Raw genomic sequence first — 23,089 nt, 5'->3', positions numbered from 1 at the left:
ACAATGCAAGCTTTGAGTGACTCAGCAAAGAAGATGATTACTTCCTGTGTATGGGCCTAGATGACATATAATCACTTCCTGTGTATTGGCCTAGATGACATATCGGTACGACCTGACCTATTGTAATCTCCTTGGGACATAAGAGACTTTATTCCGATTGGGGACTTAGGAACAGTTCTGAATGCTCGCTGTGATACAGTGGTTCGGGGGCGCATGCTAACTCAACTGTCTTTGTTGTATTACTAGAAATCCTTAATGTAGATCTACTATGGTTAGCAATTTTCACCTTGCATTAGTGCAATTTGACCTATCCGCCCATGTGGATGTTCTTCTTTTCAGCGAATACAGTTCCATTTAGTAATAGTTCACCTTTTCATATATATTTTGGGTTTGTTTTTTTTGTATTTTTCTTTAACCTACAGGGTTCATGGACACTAACACTTTACCAACTTCCACAGGAACAACGGGCTACGGGAATATAACCCACAGGTTTAAAGAGAGATGCAGGAGGGGATCCACAGACTCGTGGAGGGTCTCAATGCACTACACATGGAGATCTTGAAGGATTTTAGGTCAAGATGGTGGGCACATAATTAACATGGAATGTTAAAGGGCTTAACTCCCAAGCCAAAAGGCAAAACCTGTGGAAATATCTATTAGACCACAGGCATGATGTAGTAGGTTTGCAAGAGACACACATGAAGCTATCTGAGGATCACGGCCTACACCATAGGGCCTACCCGATAACCCATCAAAACATAATGGGGTCGCCCTACTGTTCCACTCATCAATGAAGTTTCAACCAGAGGGATGTGAGTCAGATAGGGTAGGGAGGGTGGTCATAGTCAAGGGATGACTCCATGGTCGAATGGGCACTTTTGCCTCTGTATATGCTTACAATAGTCACCAGGGACAATTTTTGAGCATTATGTTGTCATTGCTGGGAGGATTTGCAGAAGGGGATACAGTGCTGATGGGTGATTTCAATTTCGCCTGGGATCCAAGCATAGATAGTATGTATCCCTATAGGGCCACCACTGGTAGCTTTATGAGAGCGTTGAAACATGAATTCAAAGACCTGAGCCTCATAGACACATGACACACTATGCATCCCACTGGGGGAGACTATACTTTCTTCTCATAAACCCATTGCACGTACTCCCACTAAGACTATATTTTAGAAAATCAGGCACTGACAAGGGAGTTAACTCTGCCTCTGTCCACTTGATTAAGATATCCGACTATGCCCCGATTACTATTACTATGACATGGGATGGGGCTCCAGCAAAGCATTGCCGAGGGTTCTTTCCGGGGTCCTAGGTTCGCAATGAGCTGATGCAAGATGACCTATGAAAAACCATTAAAGGCTTTTTTAATCTGAATGCTCCCCAAGATACTACCCCAATAAACAATTGGGATGCATTTAAAGCTGTGCTTAGGGGTCAGTGTGTTGCTATGATTACAGCCCTTAACAGACACAGAACGAAAGAGAGATTAGAACTAGAGAAGGAGCTCAGTGAAGCGGAGAAGGCACATAAAGAAAACCCAGCACTACCACTGCAAAGAAAAGTAACAACACTCAGAGGTAAACGTAATGCTATTTACGAAAATAGACTGAGCTCACACTCCTGAGGCTCAAACGCACTACATATGAACAGGGAAATGAAGTAGGGTCTCACTTTGCCCAACAACTGAGGGTTAATCGGGAGAAAGAATACATTGGAGACACCCTGTCTGGCACGGGAGAAAGAGTAGTCACAGATCCTGAACAGGCCTAAATATTTGCCCACTTCTACAGAAAGTTATACACTATGGAGACCTCAGCTGAGAAAATCCATTTAGTCTATTTAGAGGAGATACATTTCCACAGGCAACCAAAGCCCAGAATGAACAATTGGGAGGACCCTTCACTGAACTAGAGATTTGCACAGCCGGTACAGAGCTCAAACTTCATACATTTCCGGGGCCAGATGGGTTATCAACCCACTTTTACAACACCTTTAGCTCAGGGCTACTACCCCATCTAGCACCTTTATTTAAGTCTATGGCGGAGGGAGAAGAGGTGTATTTTATGAGCAAGTCATCCCGAAACCAGAGAAAAATCCTCAAAAATGTGAATCCTACTGGCCGATAGAGTTCCTTCACCTAGATGTCAAATTATTATATAAAAAAGTCATAGCGTCTAGGCTGGACAGCTTGCTTCCAGACCTCATCCACCCAGGTCATCTGGCTTCATAGCAGGTAGGCAGATACAAGATAATCTCAGAAGGGTGTGCCACCTGCTCAAAAAAGCTACTAAAATTAAATGCCGACAACGCTATTGGCGTTAGATGCAGAAAAAGCCTTCGACCTAGTGGATTGGTCCTGCTTATTTCATACCTTACGAACATTTGGCTTCTGTGACCGATTTGTGGACATTATTATGGTCAATTATGTACGGCCCTGTGCCTGGGTCATAGTCAACGTAGTGAGCTAGGATGTCTTTCAATTAGAGAGAGGAACTCGACAGGGGTTCCCCTTCCTCCTCTGTTGTTTGTCCTTTGCATTGACCCTCTTGCAGCTAAGATTAGATTGGCATCCACTATTCGTGGCATTGACTTTGGTGGAGAAGAACATAAGATTTCTCTCTTTGCAATGGTGTACTGATGGCTGTTATTAATCCTATTAATATGCTGAGAGCCCTACGGACAGACCTTCAACACTTCAAATTGGAATCCGGCTTTCATATTAATGAGACTAAGTCTTTTCTCCTTAATTTGAATCTACCGCAATCTGAAATGGAACAGTGTGTAAAGGACACTCCTTTCATATGGAAGAATAAAGAGATCACTTATCTGGGCAATAAAATTACACCTAAACTCTCCGATCTTTTTAAAGTCAACTATCCCCCACTTCTTCAACAATTGAAAAATTAACTGCGACGATGGGCTCCCCTATACCTCTCATGGCTGGGCTGTATACACGCTATAAAAACAAATGAACTTCTTTGACTATTATACCTATTTCAGGGACTTCTAATCGATTTAGATCACAGATTGCTACGCACCTTATGCTCCATGTTCATACGATTTATCTGGAAGGGTAAAAGAGTTTGTCTCCCAAATAAACAGCTCAGTTTGCTGAAAAATCTGGGGGGATTAGCATTGCCACACCTACACCTTTACTATAATACCTAACAAATAAGGGTAATTCAAGAATGGCCAGCAAGAATCTCTGATAAACACTGGTTCCACATGGATCAGACAGGGAGATGTATTTGGGATCTCCCCTGAAAGCCTAAGAAGGACCACCCGGTTAACACATGTTTGAGCACTCCAACGAGAACAACACTGAAAGTTCAGGATGAGATCAAACGTACAGCTGCTTGGACCACCTTTCCCTCTCCATTCATGCCAATGCACTAGAACCCTGCATTACCTCCAGCTTCACACCCAGGAGCATTCCATACGTGGAAAGAAGGGGGCTGTCTAACTATGTCTGACCTCTTCCACAACTGGGACATACTGACATTTAAGAACTGTCGGAAAAATTTTCAGCTTCCTGCATCGGACAACTGCCATTATATACAACTCAGACACTGATTTTTAGGAGCAGATATGATGATGGCAGCAACTAGGGGCCTTACACCTATTGAACCCTTTGTGAAAATGGGAGATAGATGTAAGGGCACCATTTCCTTCTTATATTCCCTTCTACTCTCGAACTCTCCCGCCCAAGACACATCACCTTCTGGGAGCAAACACGAGGCAAAGACATTTCCATCGCCCAATGGGGTAAGCTGTGGAAGGACATACATAAACTCAAAAAGAGAACCCCATTTCAAGGTGCTTTATGATTGGTACCTGAATTCCGCCAAACTAAAGAAAAATGTTCTAGAGAGTCTGTGGTATGCTAGTTGATTTTCTGCATATCTGGGTGGATTGCCCCTCAATTAAACCCTTCTCCGCTGAAATCCTAGCACAGATTAAGGAGATTTTGGGGTACCTGGTGCCAAATGATCCAGGTTCTATAATCCTGGGGCTAAGAGACGACTTTCTCAAGCATCAAACAATAGGCAATAGATCGATTCTCTGGCTGTGTTTGGGGCAGCGACAATGGCAGTAGCAGGCGCATGGAAGAGAGCAGAGGCCCCCTCTAAAACACAATGGCATGTTCACCTGTGGCAGGCTCTAAAAATGGAACACATGATGGATATTCTATCAGACACCTTTAAGAACTTTGAATATATATAGGGCCCTATAGTTCATTTCCTTTCTCAGGGATTGCCCCTATGCGCCTGCCAGAAATGAACACAGGCTTTACATTATTCCAATAATGGTAAAAGCCCAGGGGGCGGCAATGTAGGATGAACTAAAGACAGTTTGATGCAAGCTTTGACTAATTGGCTCCCTCCTTGCACATGGTAAGACCACCTGTGTACATTACCTGTATTATCTCGCTCGTGTACCTATAAATGTTAGATTTGTGTTCCATTTATCTTTTTTTTTTTATTAGGGGGGGTAGGGAAGGGGGCAACGGTAAAACTAATGAGAATTTTGTGCGGCAGAAGACACCTGAGAATGTTTAGCAACTGATTTTCTCAATAGCATTTATAAAAGCTGCAGGTTCAATTGTGATAATTGCTCAAAAAACGAATGAGATTGTATTGTTGTAACTTCTAAAAACTCAAAGAAATACGTTTTGAGAGAAAAATGTAAGGCTGGGTGTGCCTTGCAGGATTCAAATGTATAACCTTCTAATCACTGTAGATGGTCGCATCCATTGTGAACTCACTGACTAAGCCATCACACACACTGATACCCCATATGATACCCTCTGGAACATCAATGGCCCAATGGCCAATTACAATTTTAAAGGTGTGCAGGGTATGTGAGAGTGTAAGCGCAGAGAAAACGCCATTTACTAAAAAAAAATGTAATGAGAGATTTAGGTTCCAGTGTACATGTGCTTGTCCCCTCATGGTACACATATGTGAGAAAAAAAGATAGGAAGCTGAGGCCTGGGGTGGGTATTGTGGGGTGGGCGCAAGGTTCTAAAAAACACCACCAGATTATCCCCGTATTGAAGAGGGCCCTACAGAATTCTGTAAACATGAGTGCCATGTTGCAGAAAGCTTCTGGTACGATTGAAATATTCTTGCTCTACATCATGTCCTTGATGTCTCTCAAGGCCTAGAGGTATCCAACAGGTTATTTAAAGCATTGACAGAAATAAACAGACTTAACACAGACATGATCAAAAGTTATCCAAAAACCGAATTACTTTACTACTCAAATTAGTCAATTATCTGTTGGTTTGACACAGTATTTGGGAATTATAGCCAAGAAGGGTGTGCATAATGACTCTCCCGAAAGTGAAAATGCCTTAGTTGTTAGCCCCATTAGTTGGGTTAAACGCTTTAAAGTAGTCTTTGGAACTGCTTACCAGGGATCTTCACCTGAACACACTGTGACAGGCGAATGGATCGCTCTAAATGGCGGACTGGCAATCCAGCTGGAGGAGGTCAGGAAAGCTGTCAGAAGATGCCCTACTGGCAAGTCACCGGGTCCTGAAGAGGTCCCTTCTGACCTTTTTTAAAGATAATACTGATTTTTTGAGGCCCTCTTAACTATTGTTCTGAACCGCGTTTCTATCTTTGCAACCCCCCAAAATCTTGGTCGCATTTTGTAATTTTGCCAATTTTTAAGAAGGGGGATGGAGGGAGCCCTAAGGGCTATCGGCCTATCTCCCTGATAAATTCTACATCAAAAATCATGGGCAGAATAATCTTACAGCGGCTGTAAACATGGGCCCTGGACAATAACATCTTGTCAGATTTGCAATTTGGCTTTAGGACAGGTGTGGGCACTGTGGTGCAGTGCCTAAACCTACAGCTAATTATCAATAAATATACTCTGCCTAAGCAAGGACAAATCCACCTTGTCTTTATGGACCTACGGGCTGCCTCTAGTCCCGTGACCCATGCTAAACTCCGGAGTATCATGGCGGAAATGGGTTTTGAGCCTGCCTTGGTACATTTTCGTAGAGATTCACATCGCAAAGTGACAGCCTTTGTTAGATACAACCCTTTGGGGAACTTACTTATAGTTTTCTCCTATCCAGTGGTGTACGGCAGGGCTGCGTTCTAGTGGCCTTTTTATTCTAACTTTACACTAATGGTCTTGAATATCAATTAGTCATCCTAAATGCCGACAACCCGCGAATTGGAACCTGTGTGGTTTGTGTACCTCTGTACGCGGACGATTCAGTTTTAATTGCTAAGACCAAACTTGGTTTGCAGAAACTCCTGGGTTGTCATGTGCGACATATGGACGAACTGAAATTGACTGTAACCCACTCCAAACCCCACATAATGTTCGATGGCACAAGACTCAAGAAAGGCAAAACTTTATCTTAAATTACATTAAACTACGAACAGACTCATCTTTCTCTTACCTGGGTATACTTTTCGACGACCACTGCTAATGGAACATGTTGGAAATGGTCCTTTTTGCAGGGTTATCCCCTTCTTCCTCCCTTGTTTTTCCTGACCTGTGGTTGTTGGCAATAGGACTCTGGGCACGTTACCACTGCTGATCAGTGCTAAAGTGCATGTGCTCTCTGTGTAAATTGTTATTGTGATTGGTTATCCATGATTGGCATATTTGTGATACCAGGAAGTCCCTAGTAAAGTGCACTGAGTGTGCCAGGGCAGGTGATTCAAATGCTACTAGTGGGCTTGCAGCACTGATTGTGCCACCCACATGAGTAGCCCTAAAATGGTGTCTCAGGCCTGCCACTGCAGTGCCAGCGTGCAGTCTGTGGACTGCCATGTCAATCTGACCAGTGTCCCCACTGACCAGGCCTAACAGTTCCCTTTCTGTACACATTGGACACCCCTATGGAAGGCCCAAGGTACCCCCTTGGGCAGGGTGCAGTGTATATGAATGGTAGAGCATGTGCTTATGTGGGTGACATGCTCTGGTAGTGAATTACAGTCATTTTCGTTTTTCACTATTGTGAGGCTATCTTGCCCATGGGCTATAATGGGGAATACTGTGTACAGTGGTTACCTGCATATCTTCCCATAGGAGCAAGATAGGACATAAAAGTCTGGAATACCTGAACTCAGAGTTTAATAACACATCTTTTAGGAAAGGTGGTTTTTAAATCCTGTGTTTGAGAACAGCCCTTTTAGAAAGTTGCTGTTCTCTTGTCTGACCTTTCTGTGTGCCTTGGCCTGTTTGTGAATTGACTGTCTGGTTTGTGAGTGGCAGGGGCTGGGTGGCTCCCAGAGGCTGAGTGGGCCATCCCTGGGCTGAATAGCTCCATCTGCATCTAGAGTGGTGGGAGGGGATAGCACCTGGGCCTGAATAGGGCCGTGCCTGCCTTCCACAATGCTAGCCCCACCTCCTGCTGGGCAGCTGATGACCCTGCCCCTCTCTCTGAAAGGAAAGGAGAAGCCAGGAAGCCAAGCGCTCAAGGAACACCCAGAACTGGTTCAGACCGGGCTCAGAGACCTCCTGCACAAAGGGAACAAAGACTTTTTGGGGTACAAGTACAGGACCCCAGACTACAGAAAGTTAGATCATCCTGGTATCAAGACAGAACCTCTGCCAAGGAGAAAGCTGGAAGACTGAAGAGGAAGGACTGTCCTGCTGTGTACTTGTGGGCTAACCTGCAGTTGCTTTGCTGCCAAGGAGAGGGGAGAGACTTTGCTTTGTGCTGTGTCCCCTTGCTTGAAGAGATCTCCAAGGGCCTGAGTAGAGCTGGCTCCATGTTAAAAAGTCCCAGGAACAAAAGGACTTCACCCTGAGCTTCCCCCCTGAACTCTACTGAGAGAGTTCTGTCCTTCCTGGAGTGCTTGGTCCAGTTGTGGTGCCTCAGGAAGTTGTACCTGTTGTTTGGGGAGCTGGACAAGGAGAAACTAAGACAATCTGCAAATTTTCACGCATCGTTCGCTTGCAGAGCGATGAAATTTCCGCCACCGCGAAGATCGAGATCGTCGCAGCGCCTGTTGCCGCTGCAAGAACCGACGCATCCTTCGCTTGCGGAACGCATCTTTCCGGTACGGGAAGATTACCATTGCTGCGAGTATCGTCGCAGACCCTGTCATCGCTGGGTGAGATTGCCACACCACTTGCTTGCGGACCGCATCACGTTGCTGCAAGAGTCGTCGCAGAGCCATCGCATCAAGGGGCCGCGAGAGGAGAACATCGATGCTGTGCTGCGCATCGCCGCCACACCTGTGATCGTCGCCGTCCCGAAGATCGCCGCATCGTGCCTTTACATACAAGGTATCACCTCCCTCCCCATACAGACAGGATTCGTCGCAAAACGCCAGCTGCATCCAGCAGGGCTGTCGCATCGCCTCCCCAGGGTCTCAGGAGTGACGCATTCCTTGTTTTTCAACGGTGCAGCTTTCACTTGGAACTTTTGTCACATCTAAAGGTACTTTTGGCTAAACGTGATGCAACTGTGGATTATTTTAAGGCAAACCCTAGAACTCTTTCAAAATCATGTCCTTGAACTGTGTATGTTCGATGTTTGTTGTTTTGGTCTTGTGTAGTTTAGATTAAATAACTTTATTTTTCTAAACTGGTGTGGAGTCCATTTGTGGTGTTTTCACCGTGTTACTGTGAGTGTTGTTACAAATACTTTACACATTGCCTTTGATAAGCCTGTACGCTCGTGCCAAGCTACCAAAGGGGTGAGCAGGGGTTATCTAAAGGGTGTATCCCCCTTACCCTGACTAGAAGCAAGGACCCCTATTTGGACATTGGTACCTACGTCTGCTAACTAGTGACCCCCAGATCTAACAGAACCAGTTAGGTATTGGTCCTGCAGCCAAGGTTTCCCACTCTGGGGAGGGTTTGTTCATGTTCACAAACGGAAGCCCAAGTGAGTTTTTGACCATATGTAAAGCTAAATGCCTGTCAGTAGCTCCTTATAGTTGAGATACGCGGGCACTAGAGACTTTAAAGCTATTGAGGCCACTGAGAATAATTATTTGAAAAGAGTGTGGGATCAGTCTCATGTAGTTCCGCGAACTATCCATGCCACGCAGAACTTGGTCTTATTTATGTGTCCGACCTCATTAGAATGAGTCCCCTTTTGTGTAGCTGACAACCAGAGTCAAGTATGAAGCACACTTTAGTCGCAGTGTGATTAGGGATTGTTTGAACTTAGGCAAGGTGGGTCATATCCCTTGGTTAAGTTATATTAAAAGATGAGCAACATATTAGGACTTCTTGATTTCTTCAACTGTTCGAAGGCTTTCTCTTTAGCGACTTGTCAAACACTTGGGGCCAGATGTAGGTGGCCAAATACCGATCGCTAACGCTGAAATTCACAGAATTTCAGCATTTGCGATCACTATTTGGCTGAGAGCAATGTAGGTGAGTTTAAACCTACTAGCAAAATAAGGAATCGCAAAATGTGTGATTCCTTATTTTGCTCTTGTATTAAAGGAATCCCAAATTGTGATTCCTTAAATGCAATGTAGGTAGCACAAAAGAAAGTGCACTTTAGGCTTAAGGAATCGCTAATTATTAGCAATTTCCTGTAAAAAAAGCACTTCTTTGCTTTTTTTAAAGTGCCATGTGGCACACATTTATGCTCTTAGGACATGTATGTGCGCCACATGTGCACACCTGCACATTTCAGGGGTGCAACAGGGTGTCCTTTTGACACCCTGGCACCCTTGAAATAGCTCCCGCTATTTGCGATTCTTTAATAGCGAATCGCAAATAGTGAATATCTTCCCATTCATTCCTAAGGGCCTCCTAGCCCATAGGAATGAATGTGTAGGTATTCCTTATTAAAAAATCTCAATTTGTGATTTGTTTTTAAGGAATATTCGCTATTAAGGACTCGCAAATTTGATATTACCGACATCTGGCCCTTAAAGATCATTATTGGAAGTGGATAAGGAATTCCAGAATCTTCACCAAAGTTGACAAAAGTACGGTCTGTATGTATTGCCCTTTAGATACCGTACCAGTAATAGAACCCTATCTCATATGGGTCTGTAACAGTTATTAGCGGACCCTATTAACTTGGCTGAGGTTCAGCACTCAAAACACACAAGACGATGGACGGAATGTTGCACAATGGCAAAACATTCACCCCCAGTCACAGATCTGGGTTTAATCCATCGGTATTTTGCTCACCAAGCCACCCTAGTTCCGACATGGCCATATGCAAATCAGTCTTGACCCTGTGCCTCATGGGAACAGTCCAGATCGAACTGCCAAGCCATGTCTTCCCTGGACCGGAATCAAGCATCCTAGGACTGGTTTCTGGCTATCAGCCTTCATCAGCCAGGATAGCTTGACTCCAGTGGCTTAGTGAGCGCGGGACCCACGTCTGGGCATACCCTTCCCACATAGGATGAACAGCAAAACACACAAGATGATGGACGGAATGTTGCACAATGGCAAAACATTCACCCCCAGTCACAGATCTGGGTTTAATCCATTGTTATTTTGCTCACCAAGCCACCCTAGTTCAGACATGGCCATATGCAAATCAGCACTCTACATTATTTTGTTGCTTTCCCTGACCCTATTAGGCACCCCACTGCTCTTGCTTTGTGTCCTTGTGGACAATTTTCTGTGCAGCAACTTTGCACTTAATTTTCTTATGCAAATGTTACCACATTTTTAGAGAAATGTTTTTTATTCAGCTTCTTAAGGAGAACAACATTTCCGATTATAAGACAGCTATGTTTTATTTGCATAACATACCTTCTATAAACGCTTATTTTGCTATTGTTAGTTATATTCAATGTGTTCTCAGGCCTAGGAAAACCAGTCTGTAAAGTGATCTGAGTTTTAATAATGTGTGTTTTTATTTTTAATGTATATGCATTTTACTTGACTTTTATGGCTCGCAGTCAGTTTTATATGTATTTTCGATTTGAAACTGTACTGTTTTTTTTTAACTTTATTTATCCTAGCAAGTGCTTTCTCTGCCACTCCAAATTAGCAGTAGCGACTGGCACAAATCGGGGTAAAGATAAAAAAAGAAAACGTACTTCCTCGCTTCTCTCCGCGTCGTCCCTCGTCGTACTTGTCTATCTGCAAGAGGGAGCAGCCAGGCTCCCCTGACCAATCACAATACTGCAATGCTGACATTTGTGATTGGTAAACACCCAGGCTCCACTGACCAATAACAACGCTGCAATGCAGCATTGTGATTGGTCTGAGCGCCATGGCTCGCCTCTTAGATGGGGAATGGAAGCCTGGGCATGTTCTCCACCCAGGTTGTAATGCAAACTGCATGGAGAACATGCAGTGTGAGGGCCGGTCAAACATTCTTGCACATTTTACAGAGTGCCGCCACTCCTTCCACTGCTCTGACAGCAGAGCAACCCCACCGCGCAAAGACGCAGGTACAAATAAAATAATACCGCCCAGTTATTATCATCTTATTTTTCCTTCATTTCCACTGCCGAGAAGCAGTGGGGTGACGCTTCTCCGCCTGAGCGGAGGAGCGGCAACTACAAATGAGTAAGCAGTTAGTAGCATCGGATTGGTAATGCGGGCAGTCGGGCATTGGCCGAAGGGCCGGGGCCTAACGGTCACCTATGGGCCGGTTTTTGTTATTTCTATCAACCGGCCCACAGAGCCTTGCTGTTTCTTCCCCACCCGGCCACCTTAATGTTGTGGAGCCAGCATCATGGGCAGGCAGGCTCAGAGGAGGTAGCTTGCAGCAACATCGCTCTGTCAGTACTCTGGACGCTGCAGACTTTAGCTCGGCCCCTGTGAGGCCAGGGCATACACTCCAAAGCAGTGTCTCGTGTCCCTGCTGTGCTGTTAAACTGAGGTGCTGTTGGGAGCAGGTTAAGCGCCCGTTGGGCCATTATCACCTCAGCTCCCCCGGAGCAACAACAGATCTGTGCTTTATTCACCCCTCCCCTCCCCTGCAGATCCATCGCCCTGAGGCCAAACTTGGCTGGTGGGTGGGGGTGGGGAGTGGGGGGGGGGGGAGATGAGGGGGGGGGAGTAAGTGAAGTGTAGGTGGCACAATGAGACTAGCCAAATGCTGGTTTGTAAATGAGTGAAATTCGGGAATGTGGGCCACTATTTTAAGGGGGTGCCCGGGCCGAATTGTGATCCCAATCCGACCCTGGCAGTTAGGATATCCCGGGTGACATAGTGGACCATTTATGGGTCCTTCTTTATGGACTATTAGGGGGGTTCTTCTTCCTCTGGTTTTGTCTCAAATTCGTGACACTTTATTGATAATGGGTGTTTTATGATTGCCATTCAATAATACATTTGCCGTTTTATCTGTGTGTATCTCGTTTTTAATTTCTATATTGTGCACTTTTATGGTTCATCCTACCAAAATAAAACTGTGACTGACTGACATCTGTAATGATAGAAGGTTCGAGAAGCGCTTTTGCGTTGTGGTGTCCTATCTTTCTAGAAGAGTGGTATTGCAATCGAGGCTTCCTGTGCGCCCGGCCGGGCCCTCTTGGTGGCCAGTCGTCTTTCACTCAACATCTTCATCGTGTACCCCGAAAAAGGGGGCATTTTCCATCTCAGGAAAGATTGTACTTGGACGTGTTGATTGCAGAAAGAAGCTGTTACTGTATAAACTCCAACCTGTGGATTAAGTTAAGCACTTTTGACAGAGTGGAAAGGGTTACGTCTTTATTAAAATACCATTTTCTGTTGTGCACAGTTACGGGTCATAGTTCAAAATGCCGTGAATGCAGGGGGTCTGAAGCCTTTCGATGCTTATTACATGGAGCGCTAATAACAGTTGCTGCATCTTTCTGCGTCATAGGGCTGCGTGGGCTCGTCTGCAACTGTAGGCAGTCCCTGTGAGAGAAGCCGATTTCATTTTTAATGAACCCCAAAGCCCATAACTTGATATTAGAGTAAGATTGCAACTGTGACCCCCGACACCACCCTGAAATTAGGATGAGTTGTGTTTTGATGCATGAAAAGTGGACAGTTTAACGAAAGTCTCATAAGAGTGCAGCGCCTAGTGCAGAGTTTCCTATCTAGCGCTCCGAAGGATCAACACGAAATAGGCCGATGTACTGAAACCACGGTGCACATAGCTAGAACTTCTCACAACCTGCGCGTCCCAAAAGCTGAACTGAAGAAAAGTCCCCTTTCTCTTCATCATATAGTGTTCTTCACCCAGGTAGCACGCGCACCTGACATCAGCTCATAATACCGCGTAGTTCTTTAAAATACCCGCAAATTTCAGTAGTTTGAAAAACGTAATGCCATGCACTCCCCCTTAGCTGTGTTTTGCGCAATTTTGACGAGAACACGGCGAGACAGCAGAAAGCAGTGCGCCCGGGGAAGGGAGGGAGGGAGGGCACAGCTGGGAAGGGGTGATGCACAATACAGCTTGAGGGCCATAACATGCCAACCAGAATCCGCCCTTGGCAGATAAGAGCAAGGGTGTCCAACTCAGAACCAAGAGACCAGATCTACCCTAGAATATCCAGATACTCGCTGCAAATGTATGTTTATATCGTTTTCATGCCGTTTTAATTACCTATCAACCTGTTGGCCGGCTATTTAGAAGGGTGATTCCTGTTCAAGTGAAAGGAGGATGGACTCTATTAGGGGAATGATTCAACTTTGGACATAGTACGAGTGTACTGACGTCTATGGAGACCGTATCCTGCTAAAGAAGGTTAAGTATGACTGACAAGAGGGTGACGCCCAAAAAAGGAGGGTGAGTTAATGGGTATGAGCATAGGTTTATACACGCCTTATGCCAGTCCATGGCTTATATCACTGGCCTTATAGAAGCATGCTCAGCTCACACATTCTGAGCAACTTTGCTTTTCCCCACCATCACATCTAAGATGTTTTAATCTTTGATGGACCACAAAAGTCCAATGCAACTCACTTGTGCCATGTACAACACGTGTTGGAATTGAGTTATCCCAATCCAACCCTAATAATCACTTGCGGCCACATCCCAATCCATCATTATTTTGCACACCATGCCACCTAAGTTTGGATCCAGACATATGAAAATCAGTCTTGACCCTGCTCTAATGGGAACAGTCCAGCCCGAACTGTCAGGCTAGGTTCTCACTGAAACAGAACACAAGCAATCCAGGGCCGGTTTAGCGTTCGTTATGGCTCATCAGCTAGGCAAACCTCGATTCCATTGACACAGTGTACAGGGGACCCACACGTTGGCATACCCTCCCACTTAGGGTAACACACCAAAGTATAAAATGAAAGTGATGGGTGGAATACTTCAATTAGTCACAGCCACTGATAACCACCCTGGGGTGCATTCCAATCCAATATTATTTTGCACACCATGCCGCTCAGTTTTGATCGAGCAATGGACGGGAAGGGTATGCCCAGACATGGATTCCATGCACACAGAATCGGTGGGATCAAGCTATGCCTGGCTGATGAAATCTAACTAGGGTGAAACTGTCCTGAGTTGCTTGTAATCGGGTTCAGGGAGGACCTTTCCTGACAGTTTGGGCTGGACTGTTGACAATGAAGCAGGGACAAGACAGATTTGCATATGGCTGGGTCCAAATTGAGGTAGCATGGAGTGAAAAATTACGATGAACTGGGATGCCACCACGAGTAAATTACCAGTCATTGAGATTAAGTCAAGCATTTCATCAATTACTTTTTTGTATAGTTTAGTTTGACTAAGCAGAGGAGACATTGGAACTGCCTCACCTCTCTTGTTAAATTGTATCAAGACTCGATATAGAAGAATGACATTTTATTGTTGAGGTTTGAAGAAGTCAAGTAGAATACATTTGACTGTTTTTTTAAATTGACTTCCTTACAACAACGATTTCAACTCTGCCACCCTGATCGCCAACCTCGCCAACCTTGGACTCAGACAACTCGTCACAACACCCACCCACTCCGCCGGCCTCACGCTTGACCCCATCTTCTAAGCAAGCTCCCACGTCTTCTTCAACAACACCACCGAACTCCACTGGACCGACCACCGTTGCATCCACTTCCCCTTCCAGAAATCCACCACACACCACCGCACCCAACAGATGCCTCGCTGCAGCTAGAGCAAAGTCACCGAAGACCAGCTAACCACCACCCTCGCCCTAAGTCCACCCGCAGACCCAACAGACCCCGACACCGCAGCCCGCAACCTCAGACAGTGGATCGACGACTGCGCCGACACCCTTGCCCCGCTCAAGAAACCCTCCAACAGCCACACCAGAAAGAAGGCGAGCTGGTTCTCCAAAGACCTCCAAGCAAACCTGCTGAAAGCTAGAGAGGAACTGGATCCGTGAACGCTACGCAGCCCACAAGAAAACCACCTGCAGACACCACCACCTCATCAGATACGCCAAAAGGTCCTCCTTCAAAGACCGCTTAGACAACAATGCACACAACAGCAAAGAGCTCTTCAACATCGTGAAGGAACTCTCCAACCCCAGCTCCAACACCAAAGACATCCCACCTTCGCAAGACATGTGCGACTCGCTGGCCACCTTCTTCCACCGCAAGATCTCAGACATCCACAACAGCTTCAACACCGCGACCACCCCGGCAACCACCGAGACCTCCACCCCCAAGACCACCACCCGCACCAGCCGCCTGATCTCCTGGACCAACATCAACGACGATGACACCATCAAGATCATGAACTCCGTCCACTCCGGATCTCCGTCAGACCCATCCCAACACCACATCTTCAACAAAGCCAGCACCACCATTGCACCCCATCTCCGGAAAGCCATCAACATCTCCTTCGAAACAGCAACCTTCCCAGGGAGCTGGAAACACGTAGAGATCAACGCCTTACTCAAGAAACCCAAGGCAGACCCTAAGGACCTCAAGAACTTTCGGCCTATCTCCCTGCTCCCGTTCCCGGTGAAGGTCATCACCAAACAACTGACCAGATTCTTTGAGGAGAACAGCCTCCTGGACCTGTCCCAGTCCGGGTTCCTCAGCAACCACAGCACCGAAACTGCCCTTATCGCAGCCACCAACGACATCAGGACCCTGCTAGACAATGGAGAAACCGTGGCCCTCATCCTCCTGGACCTGTCAGCCGCCTTTGACACGATCTGCCACTGCACACTACAAACTCGCCTTCACGACGCCGGGATCCAAGCAAAGGCCCTGGACTGGACCACCTCCTTCCTCTCCGGTGACACAGAGCATCCGCCTCCCCCCCTTCCGCTCCGAAGCCACTGAGATAATCTACAGCGTACCTAGGGCTGTATCCCTCAGCCCTACGCTGTTCAACATCTACATGGCACCGCTCGCCCACGTCGCACGACTGCATGACCTCAACATCATCTCCTATGCCGATGACACCCCAGCTGATCCACTCCCTCACCAAAGACCCCCACACCGCCAAAACCCACCTCAACGAGGGAATGGAGGCCGTCGCCGACTGGATGAGAAACAGCCAACTGAAGCTGAACTCGGACAAGACGGAGGTCCTCATCCTCGGATCCACCCCCTCGGCCTGGGACTACTCCTGGTGGCCGACCACACAAGGAACAGCTCCAACGCCCACCCAACCTCGACTCCACACTCTTCATGACGAAGCAGGTTAACGCCATCTCTTCCTCCTGCTACAACACCCTCCGCATGCTCCGCAGGATCTACAAGTGGATCCCCACCAAAACAAGAAGAACGGTCACCCAGGCCCTCGTCAGCAGCAGACTGGACTATGGAAACGCCCTCTACGCAGGAGCCTCGCCAAACTCCTGAAATAGCTCCAACGCATCCAGAACGCCTCTGCACGCCTGATCCTCAACATCCCTCGCCGCAGCCACATCACACCCCACCTGAGAGACCTGCACGGGCTCCCCGTCAACAAGAGGATAACCTTCAAGCTCCTCACCCACACACACAAAGCAGTCCAAAAACACCCGATCAGTGTACCTCAACAGCTGACTCAGATTTTACACCCCACCCGCCAGCTCCGCTCTGCCGATCACGCCCGCGAGGGCGTGGTCGGCAGCGCCACTATCCCCCGCATCCGAAGAGTGACCGCCGGCAGCAGATCATTCTCTCACCTTGCCGCCAAGACATGGAACTGTCCCCCGCATCCGAAGAGTGACCACCGGCGGCAGATCATTCTCCCACCTTGCCGCCAAGACATGGAACACCCTCCCCACCCGCCTACGGCAGACCCAAGACCTACTGACTTCAGAAAACTCATCAAGACCTGGCTCTTCGAACCAACAGTAGCAGCATTCACCCTCCCCTTAGTGCACTGCTCACCCTCACGGGTGAGTAGTACGCTTTACAAATGTTTGATTGATAGATTGAAAGTATTGTACCTTGTGGGTCTATCCTAAAAATCTACCATGGCTCTGACCTGGCTTCACCCACGTCGTTGGGCACGCATGCCTTGGAAAGGTACCGCTTTCACCTCCAGGCAGATGCAGTCTACTGAATGCTGCCGCCTGTCTAGGTTCTTGCGCTTGCAGGCCGTCACTTCCGGTGAGTTACGCTAACTTCACGTAGCCAGGACAGCCGGAAGCCTTTGAGTGCTCATTCATGCAGCGAGTGCGCCTGAGCCAATAGTTGAAACCTTGTTAGAGATCTGCGGTCAGTGATATACACAGTGCCCTTGTTCGGAGGGGCAGTGAGTAAATGCAACCAACAGTGTAAACATCAATGCGCTGCCTTTCCTGTGAAACTCTGCCATTCCAAGGGCATGCGAGGCGTTCAGCTGTCTTGGCATGTGCCAGCCTGATAGTTTAGTACACTGGGGACAGAGGCAAAGACATTCCACTGAGGTACCTCCTCACTGGAGGGAAAGACAGAGGCCTGGAAGGATGGATAGACAGGTATGCGGATGGAGGGCAATGATTGGTTTGTTTGGTGGGTGGAAAGGACTAAGACGGGCAAATATGGGGGCAGATGATAGGTAGATGAATAGACAGGTTGTCAGACAGAGTGGTAACATGATGGACGATTAGATAGATGTGCTCCGTGTGGGTGGGAAGGCTGAAGGGCAGGGACAGACGGAGGGAAAGAAAAAGAGGAACAGGGAGAGACAGTAGATGGATGGCTTTCCTATTTGTGGAACAAGCACAACAAATTGTATGTATTTACGCGTTTTAAAAGTGCCTTTATTACCCATCAACATGGTACTCATTTGATTAACCTCAGTACATTAAAGAACGTTCAGTTGCACGGGGATTTAAACTCGTCACCAAGTATTCAGTTCAGTGACATGAAAGGTGCGCTTATATGCGCGTAATTGGCGCTCTACATCCCCTACAACAAACACCGTTTGGATACATTTTAGCCACTAGTGACCGTTTGAGGCAGAAAGTCCAGTCTATATTTCCTCATTACTACGCCCCTCCAGACCGACGCCCGCGTTATGCTGTCTTCGTCTTGGTCCTCGGGGGAACGGCCCGCCCCTGGGCTAGGGCCCTGGCAGTCACTGTCCATTCCAACCAGTAGGTTTGCACACAGTGCGTGTGATGGCCGGGCGTGTTCAGAGTGGAGAAGTCCTGAAGCCCCACCCCGTGTCTCCGTGGAGTGTCCCACTCCCAGAGCCCACCACCGAGCGGTAAGTGCGAGCCCCCGGGGGACCCTCTCCCTCAGTCACCGTAGGGTGGAGTGAGTGACGTGGTGTCACTCTTTGGGACAACTCGGATCATGTGGGGCTGGGGTGAATACGGTCCCGTTACACCATAAGACAGTAGATTGTGAATACAGCGATAAACACCTCAGAAGGAGAGTGAAGTGAATGAGGTAATGTGACACCTCAAGACAGGATAGTGGGGTGAATACAAACTTGTCAGCCAGTTGTCTCAGGAACAAGAGCGCGAACAGATGTTTAGGAGGGCGATGCCACTGAAGTAAATTGAGAACAAAACATTTTTGGAGAGTGAAGCTGGTTTTCCATCAGGGTACCTAGTCCAACCCAAAGAGTCTTAACCCGTCTGAACACAGCGATGCGCACATCCGTGCACTGCTATCTATCCGAGTACAGGGATTCACACGCGCACACCCTGAGGCGCCTGGTGGCGGTCCGAGCTGCATGCCAGCCGCCCATGGGTGCCTAGTTGCGGCCCTGGGGTGCCTGCAGGTTAGCGGCCCCGAGGTGCCTGGTAGCACCCTGGTTAGCGGCCCCGAGGTGCCTGGTGGCACCCTGGTTAGCGGCCCCGAGGTGCCTGGTGGCACCCTGGTTAGCGGCCCCGAGGTGCCTGGTGGCTGCCCGAGCTGCATGCCAGCCGCCCATGAGTGCCTTGTTGCGGCCCTGGGGTGCCTGCAGGTTAGCGGCCCCGAGGTGCCTGGTAACGTCCCCGAGGGGCTGCCTGGTAGCGACCCCCAGTTGACTAGTAGTGGCCCTTGGGTGCCTGCAAGTTTGCGGCCCCGAGGTGCCTGGTAGCGCCCTGGTTTGCGGCCCCGAGGTGCCTGGTGGCAGCCCGAGCTGCAGGTTAGCGGCCTTGAGGTGCAGGTAAGCGGCCCCGATGTGCCTGCAGGTTAGGAGCCCCGAGGTGCAGGTTAGGAGCCCCGAGGTGCCTGCATGTTAGCAGACTTTTGGTGCCTACAGGTTGGCGGCCCCACGCTGCGGAGCGTGGAGGTCTATCTCGTGCACGCAGACGCTCTCGAGAAGGCCCAGTGAGCCCACGTGTTTTCGTGATTAATGGAGGTCTCCGAGCTGGAGACATGTCACAAGAAGTGCCACAAGTGACTTGTGGCACTTCTTGCTCTGGCTTCGGAACGTACAGTGCTGCGCAGTCACTAAGAACCGCTACCCCGCATCCCTGGACCGCGAGCAGACACCTCCGGGCCGCGGTAAGATCGCCGCTGCCAGCCAGGACGTGAACAGACAACCACGGAGCTTACAGGCCACTCACGACCTCGAAGTGCCGTTGGAAGTACCAAGAGGCAGCCGTTAGGGATTAACGATCTGTTGAGGGAGGGCGGGGTGGGGTCACAGACGTGCATCTTACCCCGTCTGAACACAGCGGAGCGCACATCCGTGCACTGTCTGCAACCTGTCCAAATCCAGTGATTCACACGCGCAGGGCAACCTGTCGGAGCACAGTGATTCCTCACGAGTCCGCAGCTACCTGTCGAATAAAGCTTGAACAGATCACGTGCTGTGTGATGCACTGCACACTGTCCCACCGAGGTCAGGTACATGATTACAGCAACACCTAGACTGATCAGAGAAGTCACAATTTGTGGCCAGTTTGTCGGTGCAAACATGCCGTTATACTGATGTAAAATTGCCCGTAACCTAATATAAACGCACACCACCTTAACACGCGCGTGATCCCGGCCTGGTGTAAAACCTGCAAAAAGTACTGGATATTTGTTCACTGCATACGATTTAACGGAAGCTTGGTTACTAACTTAATCAAAAACACAGAAAATGCAAATACTGGACTAACATAAACCCCAACAGACAACCAGCTCTGTAGATTGGACAGTTGGTATTAAAGGCAGCCTGAAAACACAGCCTCCTTTACCGAGTTCCCGATGTCACCGAAACACGGACACACAGCTCTTCTCATGTCCTTTGTTTGAACTCGAGCTGTGCTTTAAAGTGTCTGTTTGTCGCATTCAGCGATCACACAAACACCAACAGCATGCAGATTCAAATCAACTGTAGGCGGATTTTGAAAAAAATCTTTAGCTGCATCAAATAATAACAGCCTTTCGCCATAAACGCCAACAAGCATCGCACCCACCAACCATCCTAACATCTGCCCAGGAACACGCTTAACCTTCGGTCACTCCCCACACTGCGCGTATCTTATTCTATGAGCCCTATCACTGTATCCCACGTCAGGTGTGTGAAGCTAACCCGGTCCCAGTCGTCACTTGCATTCTGGTAGTGTGTTCTCGAGTGGAAAGACGCAGCTACATTTTTTGAGTGGAAATTTAAAGAGGGTTGGGTATATGCACAACACGCTGGGGAGCTTGGTACCTGCGCTGCATAACACATCTATGCTAGACTAGTCACAAAAAACAAACCCCGTTGCTATCTAGCGATGCCCTAAAATGCCCACCCTGGCTCAGCACCGGCCCTGCATTTCGCGCTTTATGCCTGATAAAGTAGGACGCGTTACCCTTTCAGCACGTCGTGGCCTGCTCCACCTGCGCCCACTCCTCCGGTGCCTCCTCTCCGCTTGGCCCTGTTGGCTCTGGTCTCCTTCACGCCGTCGGCCTCGGGGTCTCCTACAGCACCTTGGCCTGGGGTCAGGCCGGACAGCATCAGCAGCGCACAGTATCCCAGCGCCGCCCGCAGCAGCCCGTACAGCCGCATCCTGCCGCTGCCGAGCCCGGGTCCCAGCTCCTAGTCCACGCTGCCCTGCTCCCCTGCACACCGCTCGCCTCTCCCACGGCCCCGCAGCTCCGAGAACGGACCTTCCAGGAGCAGCAGGCGACCGACAAACTACAGCACAACAAACTCAGAGAGGACCCTTTAATGAGGCATCGAAAAAATGCGCGCTCTCCCCACGGGTTTCCAAGTATTCATTACGCAGTGAGGCTTTCTGTCCGCCCTGCCCAAAAGTGGGGCTGATCGCGCGCAGGGGATGCCCCGCCACGCCCGGGGGACATGGACAAGGCTTCCAGGAGATGCCTTCACCGTGCAGTCATGCTATCGCAGCCCAGAGCCCACGAACGTGACAGATGATTTAAAATGTAACAGAAACAGAGCGCGAGAGAGAGGGGGATACTGCGCGCCCATCAGAGCTGGCCTGAGCACCGGCCCTGCTCAGGCCCGTCCCAGAGAGGAGGCTCCGGTGATGCGGTGTAAAGTTTCTCGAGCTGCAGCCAGCAGTGCATATTACAGAGCGCGCGCTCTGCAGCCCAGCCAGGCAGCCGAGCCAGCGCGGACTAGAGCGAGGCCTGTTCACCCTTGAAAATGCAAACAGTCAAACTGAAGTTCTGCTCAGGTTTCGGAACTTCGGAAACAGCTGACAAAGAATTCAGAAAACCCAACAGGCCCTCGGACGGTCGGCGGGGCAGTGGGGAGAGTGTTTAGCTTTCCTTCGGTCCAGGCTGGAAACCCCCTGGTACATTTATTTCTCTTAACAGGGCTCCAAAGGCCTGAGGCGCAGTTAGACTGCTTCATTCAAGCCATTTGATAAGGAGTCTCTGACGTTGTTTGTGTTTGAGGATTAACTTAGGTCGTGTGTGATGCAGCATGTAAGGCTGTGCCACGCCCATGTGACCAAGAATTGGCAAAACCAATAGGATGTCTTTATAATCCATGATCCACGCTGTTGGCTTTGCCAATGTTTGTATTTGTTGTCTAAAAAAGTAAAAGGGAAAAAAATCAAAATACTTTAGGAAAAGCAAACATGTCGTATGGTCTCTCACAACAGTACATTGAATTGAGTGTTTTCATTCTTTATGAATGGCTTGATTTATTTTTGAAATACTTATCAATCAGCCTGCAGGGGCGGCTCCTCTGGTAAGGCAGAGGTGCGTCACCCCACTGCTCTCAGACCAGGAAAAAGGAAAAATAAAAATAATAACACTGTATTATCATTTTATTCTTCAGAGCTCCGGGGCTGGGTTAGGGCTGGACTGGTGCCACCGGGGGAGGAGTGGTTCATGCACTTTAGTGCGAATGACGGTTTGGCCGGCGGTCTTGGGCCAAACAGTTAGGCACACTTATCATGCTCTCCACCGGGCTGTAATTTACAGGCTGGGTGAAGAACATGCCCAGGCTTCCAGTCCCCGTCTGAGCGCCGAACCACAGTGCTCAGATCATTCACAACACGGCAGGGGAGCCTGTGTGCTTCCCGGACTCATCAGCGAGGCAACGACGAAGGAGAGACAGAGGCGGCCGGAGGAGGCACGTTTGTTTTTTAATATATTTTGTTCCCCCTGCCCTGCCACCCCAGTTCCCTGCCAGCCCCACTGCAACCAGGGAACACAAAACAGAATTTGAAAAGAATAAGGAAGTTTTAGCATATAAAGGGTAACAATTGTCAAGGTCTAAGTTACTTTCCACAGGATTTAGTCATTTGGTCGTCTGTTGTAGCCCAGGAAGCAGATTTACGGGCCTCCAGGAGGTCTAAGTGCACCTTCTATCTCAGGGGAAATAGCAATTGCAGGAAGGTCATTACCATGCTGTACATTTACAACGCAACCATTACAATGCAAACGTGTTA

General features: G+C 48.5%; 1 protein-coding gene across 1 annotated transcript in view; it reads right to left on the bottom strand.

The window, feature by feature from the left end:
• FBN1 (fibrillin 1) overlaps positions 1-21,412 on the bottom strand; it is a 622,956-nt gene extending 601,544 nt beyond the window's left edge. The window contains exon 1 of the mRNA XM_086958277.1: positions 21,032-21,412. Coding sequence (XP_086814403.1) covers positions 21,032-21,228 — 197 coding nt within the window. The 5' untranslated portion in view covers positions 21,229-21,412. The remainder of the gene's footprint in view (positions 1-21,031) is intronic.
• Between the last annotated feature and the right edge of the window lie 1,677 nt (positions 21,413-23,089).

The sequence above is a fragment of the Lissotriton vulgaris genome, chromosome 2_1, assembly GCF_964263255.1.
Source record: "Lissotriton vulgaris chromosome 2_1, aLisVul1.2, whole genome shotgun sequence".
Classification (NCBI taxonomy): domain Eukaryota; kingdom Metazoa; phylum Chordata; class Amphibia; order Caudata; family Salamandridae; genus Lissotriton; species Lissotriton vulgaris.
This window is presented reverse-complemented; position numbering and strand designations above follow the sequence as displayed.